The 16,411-nt window shown below is 34.6% G+C and overlaps 1 protein-coding gene across 3 annotated transcripts in view; it reads right to left on the reverse strand.

The window, feature by feature from the left end:
- Positions 1-403: 403 nt before the first annotated feature.
- Positions 404-16,411, reverse strand: part of LOC149794454 (uncharacterized) — a 38,338-nt gene continuing 22,330 nt past the window's right edge. For 2 of the 3 annotated variants that reach the window (XM_089968702.1, XM_089968703.1), the window contains 4 exons: positions 7,567-7,793; positions 6,574-6,716; positions 5,521-5,581; positions 404-4,979 (listed from right to left, as the gene is read on the reverse strand). In XM_089968702.1, the coding sequence (XP_089824828.1) occupies positions 4,869-4,979; positions 5,521-5,581; positions 6,574-6,716; positions 7,567-7,793 (542 nt within the window). In that variant the 3' untranslated portion in view covers positions 404-4,868. The remainder of the gene's footprint in view (positions 4,980-5,520; positions 5,582-6,573; positions 6,717-7,566; positions 7,794-16,411) is intronic. The other variant, XR_016423032.1, reaches the window with a different exon arrangement.

The following is a 16,411-nucleotide window of genomic DNA, read 5'->3' on the forward strand; positions in this document are numbered from 1 at the left end:
CTATGCTTTATGTTCATGAAATCATTTGTTTAGTATGAGCATGTAACTTGGGTAATATCTAAATAAAATAAGCTTTTATGTCCATACATTACTTTAAATTTTAGCTCTAAAACAAGTATGTCAGTGTCATACTTGTGTGTAATCAAAGGCTCAAATGACTATTTAGGTATTTATGATTCTGCAGTTAAGCTGTCAAGTTAATACATTTAAACATTTTTGTATGTTTTTTTTCCAACGGAAACATATATCTATTTGGATAAAACGTTGGACAAATCACATACGAATGAATAAAAAAATGTGTTTTATGGGTTTGCAACAGCATATCAGTTTCATAAAGCCAATCAGGCATTGATAGTTGATTTCATTTAACAAAGTTGTGCAACACAAATAACATAAAACAATATGAATGTTACATTTTTATTAGGTTAATAGTATGTATATGAAAAGAGATTATTCATATGTGTTATTAATATTTTCCACAAATACACAAACATCACTGTACAACAAGCAAAAATGAAATGCTCTCAATAACTAATTATAATAAATTATAGATTGTGTGAAATTGATTATCTCTTATGAAACTCTGATTGATTCCCATCACGAACAACACTGGTACACAAAAAGCCTGCATGAAACCATGTACTTATACAACTTAAATGATGCTGGAACACAGAAAATGTGTGAAACAATGTCATGCATAACTATTTTATTATTTTTTTTAAATATTCCCCATAGGAAGCCATCCCATGGACTACCTTACGATTCGTTTTCTACATAAGTCTAGTCTTCCATAATTAAAGGCTTCAAACAGCTATATTTTGAGCTATTAAAATGGGGTGTCACTATGATAAGAAAAGAGGATAGCACGAAGAAAGAAAAACACAATAAGATGTAAGAAAGAAACGAGAAAAAAGTGTGCAGCAAAACAAAATCAATAAACAAGAGTATCATAAGGGTACATGTATATAATAAGTATACCTATGCATCTTATAAATTTAAACTAGTTCCTAATGTGTCCAAATAAGTTTCAAAATGTTCCAATTCATTATTTCATTTGGCTAATTCCATCTCACAAGTATAGTATTGGTTTTAAAAAAAAATTAAATAAAGGTAGGGATAGAGGAAGTTGAAAAAATGTAGTACTTTAAATAAAAATTCCCATTCCACAGAATCAACTGCATTTCCAAAGTCAATCTGTAGTAACATGCCTGGTATGTTATGCTTTTCAGTGTAAAAATTCACATCTTATACCGCTCTTATGTGTGTGTGTGTGTTTTGGATTTTTAATGTGGCATTAAAAAAAATTCAATCATATTGCTACAATGTCTACAGTTGGGCAGTTTATAGTGATGTCTAGCATTGGGGCATTATGCTGCAGACATGTAGCATGATGTCCCACCCAGCCACATTATCCAGACACCAGGCCAACTAGTCTCAACACTAAACTCTTAATGCTGAGCAACTAGCGAGGCAGCTGTTAGTACCATTTTTATAAGCCTTTGGTATGACTTCGCCAGGTTTCAAACCCACATCTGCTCTAACCACTAGGCTACTGGAGCAGTCCAAATATATTTTCACGAATAGATCTACCAGCCATAAAACCAGTTTGATCATCGTTAATTAACTATGGTAATATTATTTTTTAATCCAATTTGTAATACATGCTGAGGAAACTTTACACATTAATGCTGAAAGAGTGGTTTGTACTGTATCCTGGCACAATATCTGCTGCTTCAATATTTATAAGCAAGTTCTCCGAAACAAAATCAAGCCTTGCTCTTTTGTTTCTACCCCTCCAAGTATTTTTTCTTTTGTCCATTAATTTCTCTCCATATATCAATAAGTCCAATTTCATTTGTGATCTCTATCAGGTTCTGTCTTAATCTTGTTGTTGATTCATAACTAAATTAAAATCTCCTCCTATGATTATCAAGTTATCATGATAGCAATTTAAGGCAGTTTTTAACTGTTCATAAAAATAGGAGAGTCTTTATTTGGACCATTAATATTTAATAACGTTGTGTTGTTATTTTCTATTTGCATATCAATAATAATCTTATTTCCCTCTGTCTTTTCATATTTGCTTTATTTTAAATTCAAAGTTGTAGTTAAAAAAACTGCTACTCCTCTAGATCAACTTCAAAAAATTATAAAACGGCACTCATATCCCCAATGACTGCATATATAATTCTCTTCTTTTTGTAGGAAATGTGTATCTTGTAGAAAATAAACTGAAAACTGTTTTTGTTTAAAAAATGAAGGACATCTCTCCTCTTGGATTTTGTCACCTAAACCCTGACAATTCAAAGATGCAATAGTAATTTTATCGGCCATCAGGTAACAAAGTTACATCAATTTTGAAAAAATGCTCTGGGTAGAGATGTACATCAAATATTAATATAACTGTACACAAAAACCTAAGATGCAAATACAATTTATTTGTTCCTTTGCCTTTCACACAGGAAAGGACATCATTAGGAAGGGAGAAAAAAACATAGAGACAGAAGAAAGAAGCACCAATGCATAAAATGTTTCCTCTCGGTATAAGAAAGCCTATTGATACATTAGAAATTTAAACATTTCTAATATATTTACATTTTCCACAAACAATTCCACAATTACATTAAATACTTTCACATCAAAGAAACAAGCAGAAGATTATTCAAATCACACAGCAAGAATACTTTAAATACATTTGCAACAAAAAAGACAATCTGTCATAAACACCTTGCAGCAAAGACAGAAAGGAAAAAAATTACACAAAGCACACGGTACGCAAACAATATACAGTACTAATTTAGTAATAATAATAAAGGTAATACATTTAAAAGGGTTGCAAGTAATGCAAAAGAAAAGGAAAAAAGAAAAAGCAATCGCCAGCAGAAGAAAGTGGGCAAAGGTCTTACCAGTCACATGGCAAACACATGACAATACCATGACATGACAATACAACCTAACGATAAAATAGCTGTATGCCAAAAAAACAAATACCACGGCCCCAATTTATGTGCATGCAAAATCTGAATAAAGGTGCTGACACGAAAAACTGAGTGAAACTATACACGTCTATAAACTTGGATATGGAAGAACCATTACTGATGTTTAAACAAGGGGGCTATATAGGAGTTTATTAAATTGGTTTATGCATCTTATGACTCTTTATGTTTGCAGCACTATACTTTGAATGTTAACAATTACAATCAAGTTCATATAATTTGTATTCCATCATAGTTATGATAGGTAGTGTTTATGATGGAATATCAACACCAAGATTCACTGAAATTCGCTCTCAATAAAGTTTTCACCAAACAAATTACTCATTCAGAACTTACTGACAACAATTTATTGATTTCAAGTGATGGAATTAAAGTTTCATTGGCTAGTTGATGGAATTAATTAAAGTTTCATTGACCAGTTGTTAGACATTTTTGTAAATATAAGGACTGATAAAATTTATCTACTAAAATAAGTTTGTTTTACCTTATTAGTTATTGAATCTCTTCAGTTGTTTTTTTCTCAAAGAAATAATATTTTTTTATCCCAAATAAATATAAACCAATTAAAATATTGTTTGTAATTTTAATGCTTACTGTGCATTTTGATGTAATGATTGCAATAACGGTTGTAAAGAGTTGATAATTTGCTATGTTTTCATTTTCACTTTTATCTGGAAAGATTGTAGCTTTACTGAAAGAGCCAAGGGCCATTAAACAAATCTCTGGTAGATCCAACAATACCGTCTGTTCTTAGCTTAAAAAGAACCAAAGTGGACAAACTATTTAAAGTCTGCAAGCATGTGACAAAAATGTTTGCACCTTAATTTGGTTCTAATATTTGCAAAGACAAACTTTCAAGACCTTTTGTTTTTTTTAAAGACAGCTCAACTGGGATCTTACCCTTCACACTGTGTGGAGAAAAACTTTCATCTTTCTGCTATGCTATGTAAAGATAATGCAAAGGTGATACTGATAAATTTTACATGTTTACTTGTATTTAAGCATAACCATTTATAAATTTTACATCTTTACTTGTATTTAAGTATAACTTAAATATCTGCAAAGGCAGCTTTTCATGCAGTGAAATGTTGGTACCCCTAAACAAGACATCGTAGATATTCTTGCAAATGTGAATGAGATTGTGATATTTTAGAATATTTGCAAATGTGTTCTTATGATTATTTGTCATGTACTGCACGAGTTAAATACAGCGCTTCTGGAAAGAAGAATAAAAATCATTTCATGGAAGATTCATAAGATAAGTGAGTGATTTTAAGAATTTCAGAGTCGCCAGGAACTTATCTAAAGGAGGGAAGTTCTCCCTTTGTTACAAATATAAGAAAGAAAATGAGGGGGAGGAGGAAACAGCCTTATTTCAATATATACTAAATACCTGAATACATGTCATTCTTTCTTCCTGTTCCACTCTGTCAGAGCTGTATTGAAATCAAATTGTTTTAAAGATGCCATTTCTAGTTGCATAAGTATTAACCTGTTCATTGTTTCTGAACTTAATCCAAGCCTTATCTTTGAATTAATATTTTTACATTGTTTCAGCTTAAAGAGTTGCATTTTTTGCTTGTATTATCATTGCTCATCATTACGATGTTTTTCTAAAGTTTGGATCATGCAGCCAGATCTTCCACAGCGATTATCTCCATAACTGACAAACTGTTTATTTTAAACCATACAGTCAGACCCACCAAAACTTCTGCACACATGTCCGTAATCCATATATCATTTATTTTCAATCATATGAACAGACCCTCCAGAGCTTTTGCGAGTATATCCATACTCCACATGCTGCTACCTTGAATACTCACAGCAAGATCATCCAAAACATCAAAACAGATGTCATCATTGAAAAACTGTTTATTTGGAATCATACAGCAGACTTTCCAGGGCTTCCGCAACTATGTCCATAGTTGACAAACTTTTTATTTTCAATTCTCTATACACATAGTAGTAGAAAAACTGTGGAGCCTGAAATACAAATATTAACAAAAAATGATCTCTTTGGTAATAACTGTCTGAAAATATCTATATAACAGCAGCAGAGAGGGAAGCGATTCTTACTAACTTAATTGTCTGAAATTGACAATTGTTTAGCTCTTTTCTGAAGACCCCATGGATGACCTCCACATACTAGAAAGATTATATTGACATGTAACAGTCTAGAGAACATTTGTTAATCCATTACCTTCATAACTTGTGAAAATTCAAGTGTTTTATCAACTGTAGGTACAGGATCATAGCATGAGGATTGTATTACCTGCAAAGTGCTAACACTCGATTTAGAAAAATTTTAATAAATGCTATACTACTTTAAATGTTATACTACTATGCAAAGCTGATGATGGCTCTTGGTGCACAACTGTAAAGTAATGGTAGATGACATTTTTAACAGTACTCAGTTGTAACTCGATTTATCTCACCTAGACATGGGTGTTCTCAATCTTTGAGAGGAGGAGTTAATGGAGGAAAAAGTTGTTAAACGAAAAAGATTCCATACATGATTGCATACCTGAGTTTTCATTTTGACTAATGATGCGACGTCTCTTCCTGTCAAATGTCCCAACTGTTCTCTAGCAAAACAAAATGTAAAAAAGTGTAAAACTATATTAATTTTTATGAGTGTCTCTCAACATGATAAGGATAGGTGAATCTAAAAGTGAGAAACATTAACACCCTAGCTCAACATATGTCAGTTACTGAGTAAGTATTAACACTCTAGATCAACATATATCAGTTACAGTGTAAACATTAACACCCAAGATCAACATATGTCAGTTACAAAGTATTAACACTCTTGATAAGCATGTCAGTTACAGTGTAAACAATACACACTAGATCAACATATATCAGTTACAGTGTAAACATTAACACCCTAGATCAACATGTCAGTTACAGTGTAAACATTAACACTCTAGATCAACACATATCAGTTACAGTGTAAACATTAAAATCCTAGATCAACATGTCAGTTACAAAGTATTAACACTCTAGATCAATATATTTCAGCTACAGTGTAAACATTACCACCCTAGATCAACATATATCAGTTACATTGTAAACATTAACACTCTAGATCAATATATATCAGTTACAGTGTAAACATCAACACCCTAGATCAACATATGTCAGTTACAGTGTAAACATTAACACTCTAGATCAACATATATCAGTTACAGAACAAACAATATATGTAATATGTCAATACGGTTTGGAATACCTCATTATAATTTATTTTAAAAAAACAATCTCAACATAAATGTTTTAGGAGAGTGAACACAAACACAGACATTTATATTGCTATATGATATGGAATGCATAGGAAGAAACCAGTCTTACAATCTCACAGGTGGCTGGTAGACATTAAGTTTATCAAATTAAGACCTAATTTTCATTATCAAATTTTGATTTGTATTTAGGTCCTTAGTTTCAAACTTATTTTTTTTTTTTAAAAAAAAATACATGTTTGATGCATTAGGCCTTTACTGTAGTGTCTGAAATGTATTAGATATGGTATTTTGTCTATCAGCATGCTCACAGCAATAACAACTCTTTTGGTTTGTACCTAGGCAGACAGTGTTGTTGAAGCCACTGATCTACATCTTGTGAGGACCATTTATGTAGCGCGGCCCGAGAGGTATTGTAACTGGGATGTCCAACAACCACAGTCGTGACTGATACAGGCATGGCATTAACTTTGTCTTCAGCCTATAGCAAAGATTGATTTGTTTTTAATCACATGTTAAGATGTATCATTCTTTGATGAATCTTTGATTTATTTATCAAATGTAATTAATGGAAATGACAGATCAGTAAATGAAGAAATGAACAAAGAGGTCTTTTTACTTTAAGTGCATTTATCATTTGCTTACAACTTTCAATTAGTATGTATATATATCCTTTGCTTTGCTCGGTGTTAAATAAATGTAAATAATAACCATGAATATAAACATAAATATCTTCAAAGAACACTTCTGTACACTACCGTGAGTAACATGATATAAACTCAAACTTTAACGATGGTGTGGTGTATAGGCATACACAAAGATGAACTAGAAATGATAACACTACAGACCTTAACAATGTCATAGTGGACATATGAATATATGTTTATTGCATAAATTAGTTATAGAGGAATATTATATCTTATATTTTAAGCATGAATATTCTTTCAGCAGTCCAATAAATCAGAACATCCACGAAAAGCATGGCATAGATTGCATTAAAATTTAGGGTTTATCGATTTCATAATTCATGTAAAACATGAAAAGTAATCTGCCTGAAAGATGAATCCAATCTTAACTCTTACCAAAATTAAAAGTAAAAATTAAAAGTTCAAAATATATTTTGCCAGGCATAATGTTAACTACAGGATATATTTCAGGACTGCAGCAATTTGGAACTTTATAAATATATTATATATTATTTTCTTACAAAATAAAGCTGACCAAAAGTCTAATGTTTGACAGCTCATATATTTATTACTTTCTATATATAGCAGCATAAAGCTGAAGAAGCCATGTAGACAAGTGATGATGGTTAGAAAGTCTGTACTTACAATTTGACTTGCAAATGAAACGTTGTTTTTTCCCGATTTTGCACTGCTATAGCAATCATCAAGTCCCTTGAGAAGATCCTTAAAATTTGCGTCAAGTAGATATATCCCACTGAAATCATATAAGTAATTTGCTCCAATGACTAAATCAAGCCATCCGTCTGGTTTGTATTCTTTTTCCATCTTCAGTGGAATAATTTTCTTTTTCAGCTGAAATGCATATTCTGCCTCTGGAATTTACAATTTCAGATATGTATTATGCTGTATAACATAAGACGAATTATGTTTCTGTTTGGTGTTGTATGAAGTCAACATTACCGATATATAAACCATGTAAAAAGATCTATTAGTAAACAAGAGAATGTTTGTCACAAACACATCTCTGTGTACTACCCTGTTTTGTCCCACCTCTTCTTGGGAGGGGTTAGGCTGTTGCCTTTAACAGAAGTTAGTGTCAACTGTGTATTTGCTTTTATGTGATGTGTGTGTGTGTATATATATATATATATATATATATATATATATATATATATATATATATATATATATATAAATAAAGGTGTTTCTGTGTTTACGTATATATATATATATATATATATATATATATATATATATATATAAAGGTGTTTCTGTGTTTACGTACTATGACAACAGTGGTCCATTTTGTCATAGCCTGTGAACACAAGTATTAGTTGTTCAAGGTTGCTTCCGAGTAGGCTTACTACAGATAAGCGAGTTTGGAGTTGTTCACTTCTGCAAATCACATGATTCCAGTACAAATAAAGGCTCTCTCACAATATTTTCACTGTAACCTACTGCTAGTGTTTGGAAGTGGGCAGTCACTGTTTCATACAGAAATGTAAATCAAAAGCATTTCAGCATTGGATTCCTATATCAGGAGACAAGATTTATTCTCTATAGATTATAATACAGCACAAAGTGCAACACAACCTCATATAAAAGATCATAAGAATAACAGAAATGTAATTAATTTCCATTGCAGTCATTAATTACTTATCACATAATACCCAACAAACAGAAATATGTAGAACTCCTGCTGACATAAATATGTCCTGCACATAGAATTATGTAGAACTCCTGCACATAGAAATATGAAGAACTCCTGCAAACAGAAATATGTAGAACTCCTGTACATAGACTTATGTAGAACTCTTGCAAACAGAATTATGTAGAACTCCTTCACACAGACTTATGTAGAACTCCTGCACACAGAATTATGTAGAACTCCCACAAACAGAAATATGTAGAACTCCTGCACATAGAATTATGTAGAACTCCTGCAAACAGAAATATGTTTAACTCCTGCAAACAGAAATATGTAGAACTCCTGCACATATATAAATTTAAAGAGAAGTCACAACATAGCATTTAAAATATTGTAAACATTAATACATATTTTGGAGATCTAAAATGCAGTAAGTTAATTTAATCAGAAAATGTCAATAAAACAATGTTTTCACTTTATATCTATATCTTAATTTAGATCTGTGGACAATATAGTCTGAAATATAGAATTCTTATCTTAAAAACAATGGCATGAAAGATCACAAGCAAAGCAACAATATGCCATTTTAGGCAAAATTCTAAATTTCAGCTTAAAATTCTTCACATAGATTATATAGTCTTACTGCCAGCAAGAAGGATGGATAATGTTTTCTGTAATATATAAACCTATCACTCTTTTTAACAGCCTCAGATTTGAAAAAAAGGCATCTTTTTAACCATTTTCGTCTTGGTGATATTGGGAATAAACTTGTGATCAGTATTTATATCATTGCAAAGTCTCATTTTAAGTACTAGATGTTCAAGTGGTAGTCCTGGATTTGCGAGAGATGACCAATACCAATATGCATGCATGGTACTCTGCCTAGAACAAATCTGAAAAGTTTTAGTGATGCCCATGAGTACCTGGACAAGCACGCCGAATCAAAATGACATTGAATACAGACACATACCAATAGTTACTTTGTACTAAATGTTAGGTACTTACATTGTAGAGAAAACATTCCCGTTCCCACCAGTTACCAATTAAAAGCTGACCAATATCAGGATGAAGATATGGAACAGAGGTTTTGTTGTTGTTGTTGTAGGGTTTAACGCCATTTTTCAGCACACGATAGGCTAAACATGGTGGCCAGTATTAATGGTGGAGGAAGAACCCGGGAAAACCCCGGAAAGAATCACCGACCCACGAGAAGCTACTGGCAAGCTTTCTTACATACCCACATTGGCTGAATCCAAGACTCAAACCCACGCAGACAGAGGTGAGATGGCAGTGATCCATAACGGACAGCGCTTTAGACCACTCGGCCACTCCGGGCCCCAGAGGTTTTGTAACAGACCTGAACCATTACATATAATAGGTAAAGTGTTTCTCTTTTTTATTTTAGATTTTTTCTCATTCCAACATGATAGGTCCAGTTGCACCTAAACAGAGAGTTAATTTATTATAAACCATTGTGCCAGTTCCATACCTAAAGAATTAGAGTAATATCACTGTCCATAATAGAAACATCATCAGTATATGGTAGTTGTTTAATGCTAACAGCCCTATATATATTTACATATATGCAAAAGAGCAATGGAGCAAGAGCTGATCCTTATCAAATCCCATATGAAATATTAACATTGTAAGAAACAGTACCAACATCATTCACTAGGTGCTGCCTTTGGGGTCAAATATGATTTAAACCACTTGACTGACACAGAATTAGACTAATGACTTCAATATTTTTAAAGATATACAATGATCGACATTACCAAAAACTTTTTGTAAGTCATTTTTAAGAATATACCAGTCGAATTGTCCTGCTTCATTTCAAATCTAATATAATCTTGTGAATGAAATTAAGAAATATATGTTGAAAGATGATGTCAAATTCCAGGAGTTGCGATGTGATTATGTCAAGTTAGGTCATGATCCTGCTTACACTGGAATTAAAACCGATGCTGAAAGCAAAAATGAAGGTCATGTTAACCTATTTAATAAGATTTTTTTTACAACACACACTATAATTATACCACATTTCTTCTCAGTTCATTCGATGTTTGGTTTCCTCCACATTTACCCCAGACAGTTTGGATTTATATGTTGCAGTTTTTGATTAAAATATATAGTATGTCATGTTCAAGGGATCAGAGCCCTAACTAACAAAAGATGCAACAAGGTCAAACGTAAGGACTCGAAAGGATCAGAGCCCTAATTAATAAAAGATGCAACAAGGTCAAAAGTTAGAACTCGAAGGGATCAGAGCCCTAACTAACAAAAGATGCAACAAGGTCAAAAGTTAGGACTCAAAGGGATCAGAGCCCTAACTAACAAAAGATGCAACAAGGTCAAATGTAAGGACTCGATGGGATCAGAACCCGAACTAACAAAAGATGCAACAAGGTCAAAAGTTAGAACTCGAAGGGATCAGAGCCCTAACTAACAAAAGATGCAACAAGGTCAAAAATTAGGACTCAAAGGGATCAGAGCCCTAACTTGCAAAAGATGCAACAAGGTCAAAAGCAAGGACTCGATGGGATCAGAACCCTAACTAACAAAAGACGCAACAAGGTCAAAAGTTAGAACTCGAAGGGATCAGAGCCCTAACTAACAAAAGATGCAACAAGGTCAAAAGTAAGGACTCGATGGGATGAGAACCCTAACTAACAAAAGATGCAACAAGGACAAAAGTTAAGGGATCAGAATCCTAACTAATTAAAGATGCAACAAAGTCAGAAGTTAGAACTCGAAGGGATCAGAGCCCTAACTAACAAAAGATGCAACAAGGTCAAAAGTTAGGACTCAAAGGGATCAGAGCCCTAACTAACAAAAGATGCAACAAGGTCAAAAGTAAGGACTCGATGGGATCAGAACCCTAACTAACAAAAGACGCAACAAGGTCAAAAGTTAGGACTCGAAGGGATCAGAGCTCTAACTAACAAAGTAAGGACTTGAAGGGATCAGAGCCCTAACTAACAAAAGATGCAACAAGGTCAAAAGTTAGGACTCGAAGGGATCAGAGCCCTAACTTACAAAAGATGCAACAAGGTCAAAAGTAAGGACTCGATGGGATCAGAACCCTAACTAACAAAAGATGCAACAAGGTCAAAAGTTAGAACTCGAAGGGATCAGAGCCCTAACTAACAAAAGATGCAACAAGGTCAAAAGTAAGGACTCGATGGGATCAGAACCCTAACTAACAAAAGATGCAACAAGGTCAAAAGTAAGGACTCGATGGGATCAGAACCCTAACTAACAAAAGATGCAACAAGGTCAAAAGTAAGGACTCGATGGGATCAGAGCCCTAACTGACAAAAGATGCAACAAGTTCATAAGTAAGGACTCGATGGGATCAGAGCTCTAACTAACAAAGTAAGGACTTGAAGGGATCAGAGCCCTAACTAACAAAATATGCAACAAGGTCAAAAGTAAGGACTAAAAGAGATCAGAGCCCTAACTGACAAAAGATGCAACAAGGTCAAAAGTAAGGACTAAAAGAGATCAGAGCCCTAACTGACAAAAGATGCAACAAGGTCAAAAGTTAGGACTCAAAGGGATCAGAGCCCTAGCTAACAAAAGATGCAACAAGGTCAAAAGTAAGGACTCGATGGGATCAGAGCTCTAACTAACAAAGTAAGGACTTGAAGGGATCAGAGCCCTAACTAACAAAAGATGCAACAAGGTCAAAAGTTAGGACTCGATGGGATCAGAACCCTAACTAACAAAAGATGCAACAAGGTCAAAAGTAAGGACTCGATGGGATCAGAACCCTAACTAACAAAAGATGCAACAAGGTCAAAAGTAAGGACTTGATGGGATCAGAGCCCTAACTGACAAAAGATGCAACAAGTTCATAAGTAAGGACTCGATGGGATCAGAGCTCTAACTAACAAAGTAAGGACTTGAAGGGATCAGAGCCCTAACTAACAAAAGATGCAACAAGGTCAAAAGTAAGGACTAAAAGAGATCAGAGCCCTAACTGACAAAAGATGCAACAAGGTCAAAAGTTAGGACTCAAAGGGATCAGAGCCCTAGCTAACAAAAGATGCAACAAGGTCAAAAGTAAGGACTCGATGGGATCAGAGCTCTAACTAACAAAGTAAGGACTTGAAGGGATCAGAGCCCTAACTAACAAAAGATGCAACAAGGTCAAAAGTTAGGACTCGAAGGGATCAGAGCCCTAACTAACAAAAGATGCAACAAGGTCAAAAGTAAGGACTCGATGGGATCAGAACCCTAACTAACAAAAGATGCAACAAGGTCAAAAGTAAGGACTCGATGGGATCAGAGCCCTAACTAACAAAAGATGCAACAAGTTCATAAGTAAGGACTCGATGGGATCAGAGCTCTAACTAACAAAGTAAGGACTTGAAGGGATCAGAGCCCTAACTAACAAAAGATGCAACAAGGTCAAAAGTAAGGACTAAAAGAGATCAGAGCCCTAACTGACAAAAGATGCAACAAGGTCAAAAGTAAGGACTAAAAGAGATCAGAGCCCTAACTGACAAAAGATGCAACAGGGTCAAAAGTAAGGACTAAAAGAGATCAGAGCCCTAACTAACAAAAGATGCAACAAGGTCAAAAGTAAGGACTAAAAGAGATCAGAGCCCTGACTGACAAAAGCTGCAACAAGTTCATAAGTAAGGACTAAAAGAGATCAGAGCCCTAACTAACAAAAGATGCAACAAGGTCAAAAGTAAGGACTAAAAGAGATCAGAGTCCTAACTGACAAAAGATGCAACAAGGTCAAAAGTAAGGACTAAAAGAGATCAGAGCCCTAACTAACAAAAGATGCAACAAGTTCATAAGTAAGGACTAAAACAGATCAGAGCCCTAACTGACAAAAGATGCAACAAGGTCAAAAGTAAGGACTTGAAGGGATCAGAGCCCTAACTAACAAAAGATGCAACAAGGTCAAAAGTAAGGACTAAAAGAGATCAGAGCCCTAACTGACAAAAGATGCAACAAGTTCATAAGTAAGGACTAAAAGAGATCAGAGCCCTAACTAACAAAAGATGCAACAAGGTCAAAAGTAAGGACTAAAAGAGATCAGAGCCCTAACTGACAAAAGATGCAACAAGGTCAAAAGTAAGGACTAGAAGGGATCAGAGCCCTAACTGACAAAAGATGCAACAAGTTCATAAGTAAGGACTTGATGCACATGAGAACTCACCTGGTTGACAAGCAAAACTTAATTTAGCTATATACACAAACCTACTGGATTTCTATTTACAAATGCAAGGTATATACAACCAATTGTCAAGCATATAACAAATATATGGTTACCATGTTATATGTTTAGATCAGGGGTGGGCAAACTACGGCCCGCAGGCCACATGTGGCCCGCCAAGGGCTTTCATGTGGCCCGCCAAGGGTTTTCATGTGGCCTAGGAACAAGTCATCATTCGCACTGACTCTGTTTATGTTACTCTGTTTATCATATAAATGTGCTTCTTTTGAAGTTTAAGTTTAAGTTTTCAAATATTAACAACCTACTAACAACTGAAAATTAATTAGATGTTATTTAGCAAAACCTTTTGTTTTTGCTATTTCAAATATTAATTATATTACTTAATGAACTATGCGGCCCGCGACAAGGTGTAAATTTGTGTATGCGGCACTTGCACTGGAAAGTTTGCCCACCTCTGGTTTAGATACATGGTTATATATGAAATACATCTATGTAGATTGACACCAACAGAATCAAACATCAAACACATTAGAGTGTTTGAATTTAATTTTTGCAGGAATCAAATCAAACCCCACTTATGAGTAAGGATGCCAAATGCCCAGCCTTGATACACAAGTGGCATATATGTGATTTTAACATCAAATAAGTGGATTAGGGGTTAAGTCCCTATTCATTAGAGACTTAACCCCTCCCTGATACACTTTTTTATAATGTGAAATTAGAAAAATATACATTTTCTGACACATCGTCTGTTATTGTTTTTAATTGTTCTTTCATTTTACCATGCATCAGACTTTCTGGCTGTATACTTATTCAGCCATGACGACAGGGTTAGCTGTACTCACAGGGTGTAACAGCCAGGTAGTTTACTGCTAGTGAAAGCCAGTTTATCTGTATGACAAAACTTCTACAGCACAAGAAACAATTGTTTTGAAACTATGCACTAATTCATTTGGTAAAGCATAAAAAATTTCCTTTTTTGTGTTTTTTTTTCTTTCTTTGTTTTGATAATAGTGACATTTAAATCAGAGGCTTTATTTTATTTTGCAATGTTTGATTGATCATTAATTTTTGTCACATTTTTTTCATAACCATTTTGTTTGATCATGTTTATGTATCTGCTACTCATTCATTGGCATGTGGACTGTCATGCTCCATCTCAAGTCGAATCACATTATCTTTTGTCTTTTGTGGTTGATAAATAACACTTTTTTGTAGTAGTTTCTTGCTTAACATTTGTAAGCACATACTATTTTTTCACTGGTTTTACAAAACAATGTCATTACAGTTATGGCATCAATCATGGGGATGTTGGTTATTTGTTAAGTACATTATATTGCATGTAGGCAAAGATATTGTATACAGAGTTAATTATAACCACTGTAGTTAAATCTACAAAGCCAGAGGTTTGCACATGGCAAAGAAACTGACTGAACTTTTCTTTACACACATGCACCAAACATAGGGGCATCTGTCAACTGCTGGCTAAATCCATACCAGATTTATGCTGATTTGCCTTATGCATGACACTGATCATGGGCTACTGCCTACGAATCAGTGTGGCTTCAGGAAAGGATGAGGAAACACACACATGGTGTTTGTAGCTTGTCAACTGCAACAGAAATGCCAGGAACACATCTCTAATCTGTACATGACATTCATGGACCTGACAATCCCTTTTGACACATTCAGTCATGAGGACCTCTGGAAGATGATGGCAAAATTTGGTTGCCAAGAGGAATTCCTCATTTTGGTTCAGCAATTCCATAATGACATGCTCGCTTATGCCATGGATGACAGTGAGACACCTGACCCATTCTCTGTCACCAATGGAGTCAAGCAAGGTGATGTGTTGATCCCATCCTTCTTCAGTATGATGATCTCTGTCATGCTTACTCATGCCTTCTGTGACTATGACACTGGGATTAACATTGATACCAGACTGATGGCAAAGTTTTCAATATGAGGAAACTACAGACAAAGACTAAGTTACAGGAAGTGACCGTTCATCATCTCCTGTTTGTTGATGACTGTTCACTGAATAGTAAATCTGAGTCTGACATACAACATCATGTACCAGGAAAGCCTTAGACAGAGCTTACCATCACAGTAAATGGCCGAACCCTCACTGCAGTGGACAAGTTCACTGTGACTTAAAGTTCAAGCCAATGTTGAAACCAACACAAGAATTGCTAAAGCAAGTCTGGTCTTTGGTAGACTAGCATGCAAATGTGTTGGAGCACAAAGGCATCAGTCTGCAATTAAAACTGAAGGTTTACAAAGTCAATGTGTCACCGACCCTGTTGCATACATAGGAAATCTTGATGGTGTACAGACATCATGCCAAAAAGCTGAACCATTTTGACATGGGCTGCCTTAGGCAATTGATGAGAATAAGATGGCAGGACAGTCTCACAGACACTATAGATCTCACATGGGCAGGCAAGCATTCAAAGCATCCACACTCTGCTGATGAAATCACAGGTGAGGTGGGCAGGCCATACTACAAATATTTTCCATGGTGAGTTGAATGATGGAAAGCAATCTCAGGGTGATTAGCTGAATGATGGAAAGCAATCTCAGGGTGATTAGCCAAAACGCTTCAAAGATCCTCACGTTGTCCTTGAAATATTTCAACACTGACCCTA

Source organism: Sinohyriopsis cumingii, chromosome 8 (assembly GCF_028554795.1).
Source record: "Sinohyriopsis cumingii isolate HCF-2022 chromosome 8, ASM2855479v2, whole genome shotgun sequence".
In the NCBI taxonomy this organism is placed as follows: Eukaryota; Metazoa; Mollusca; class Bivalvia; order Unionida; family Unionidae; genus Sinohyriopsis; species Sinohyriopsis cumingii.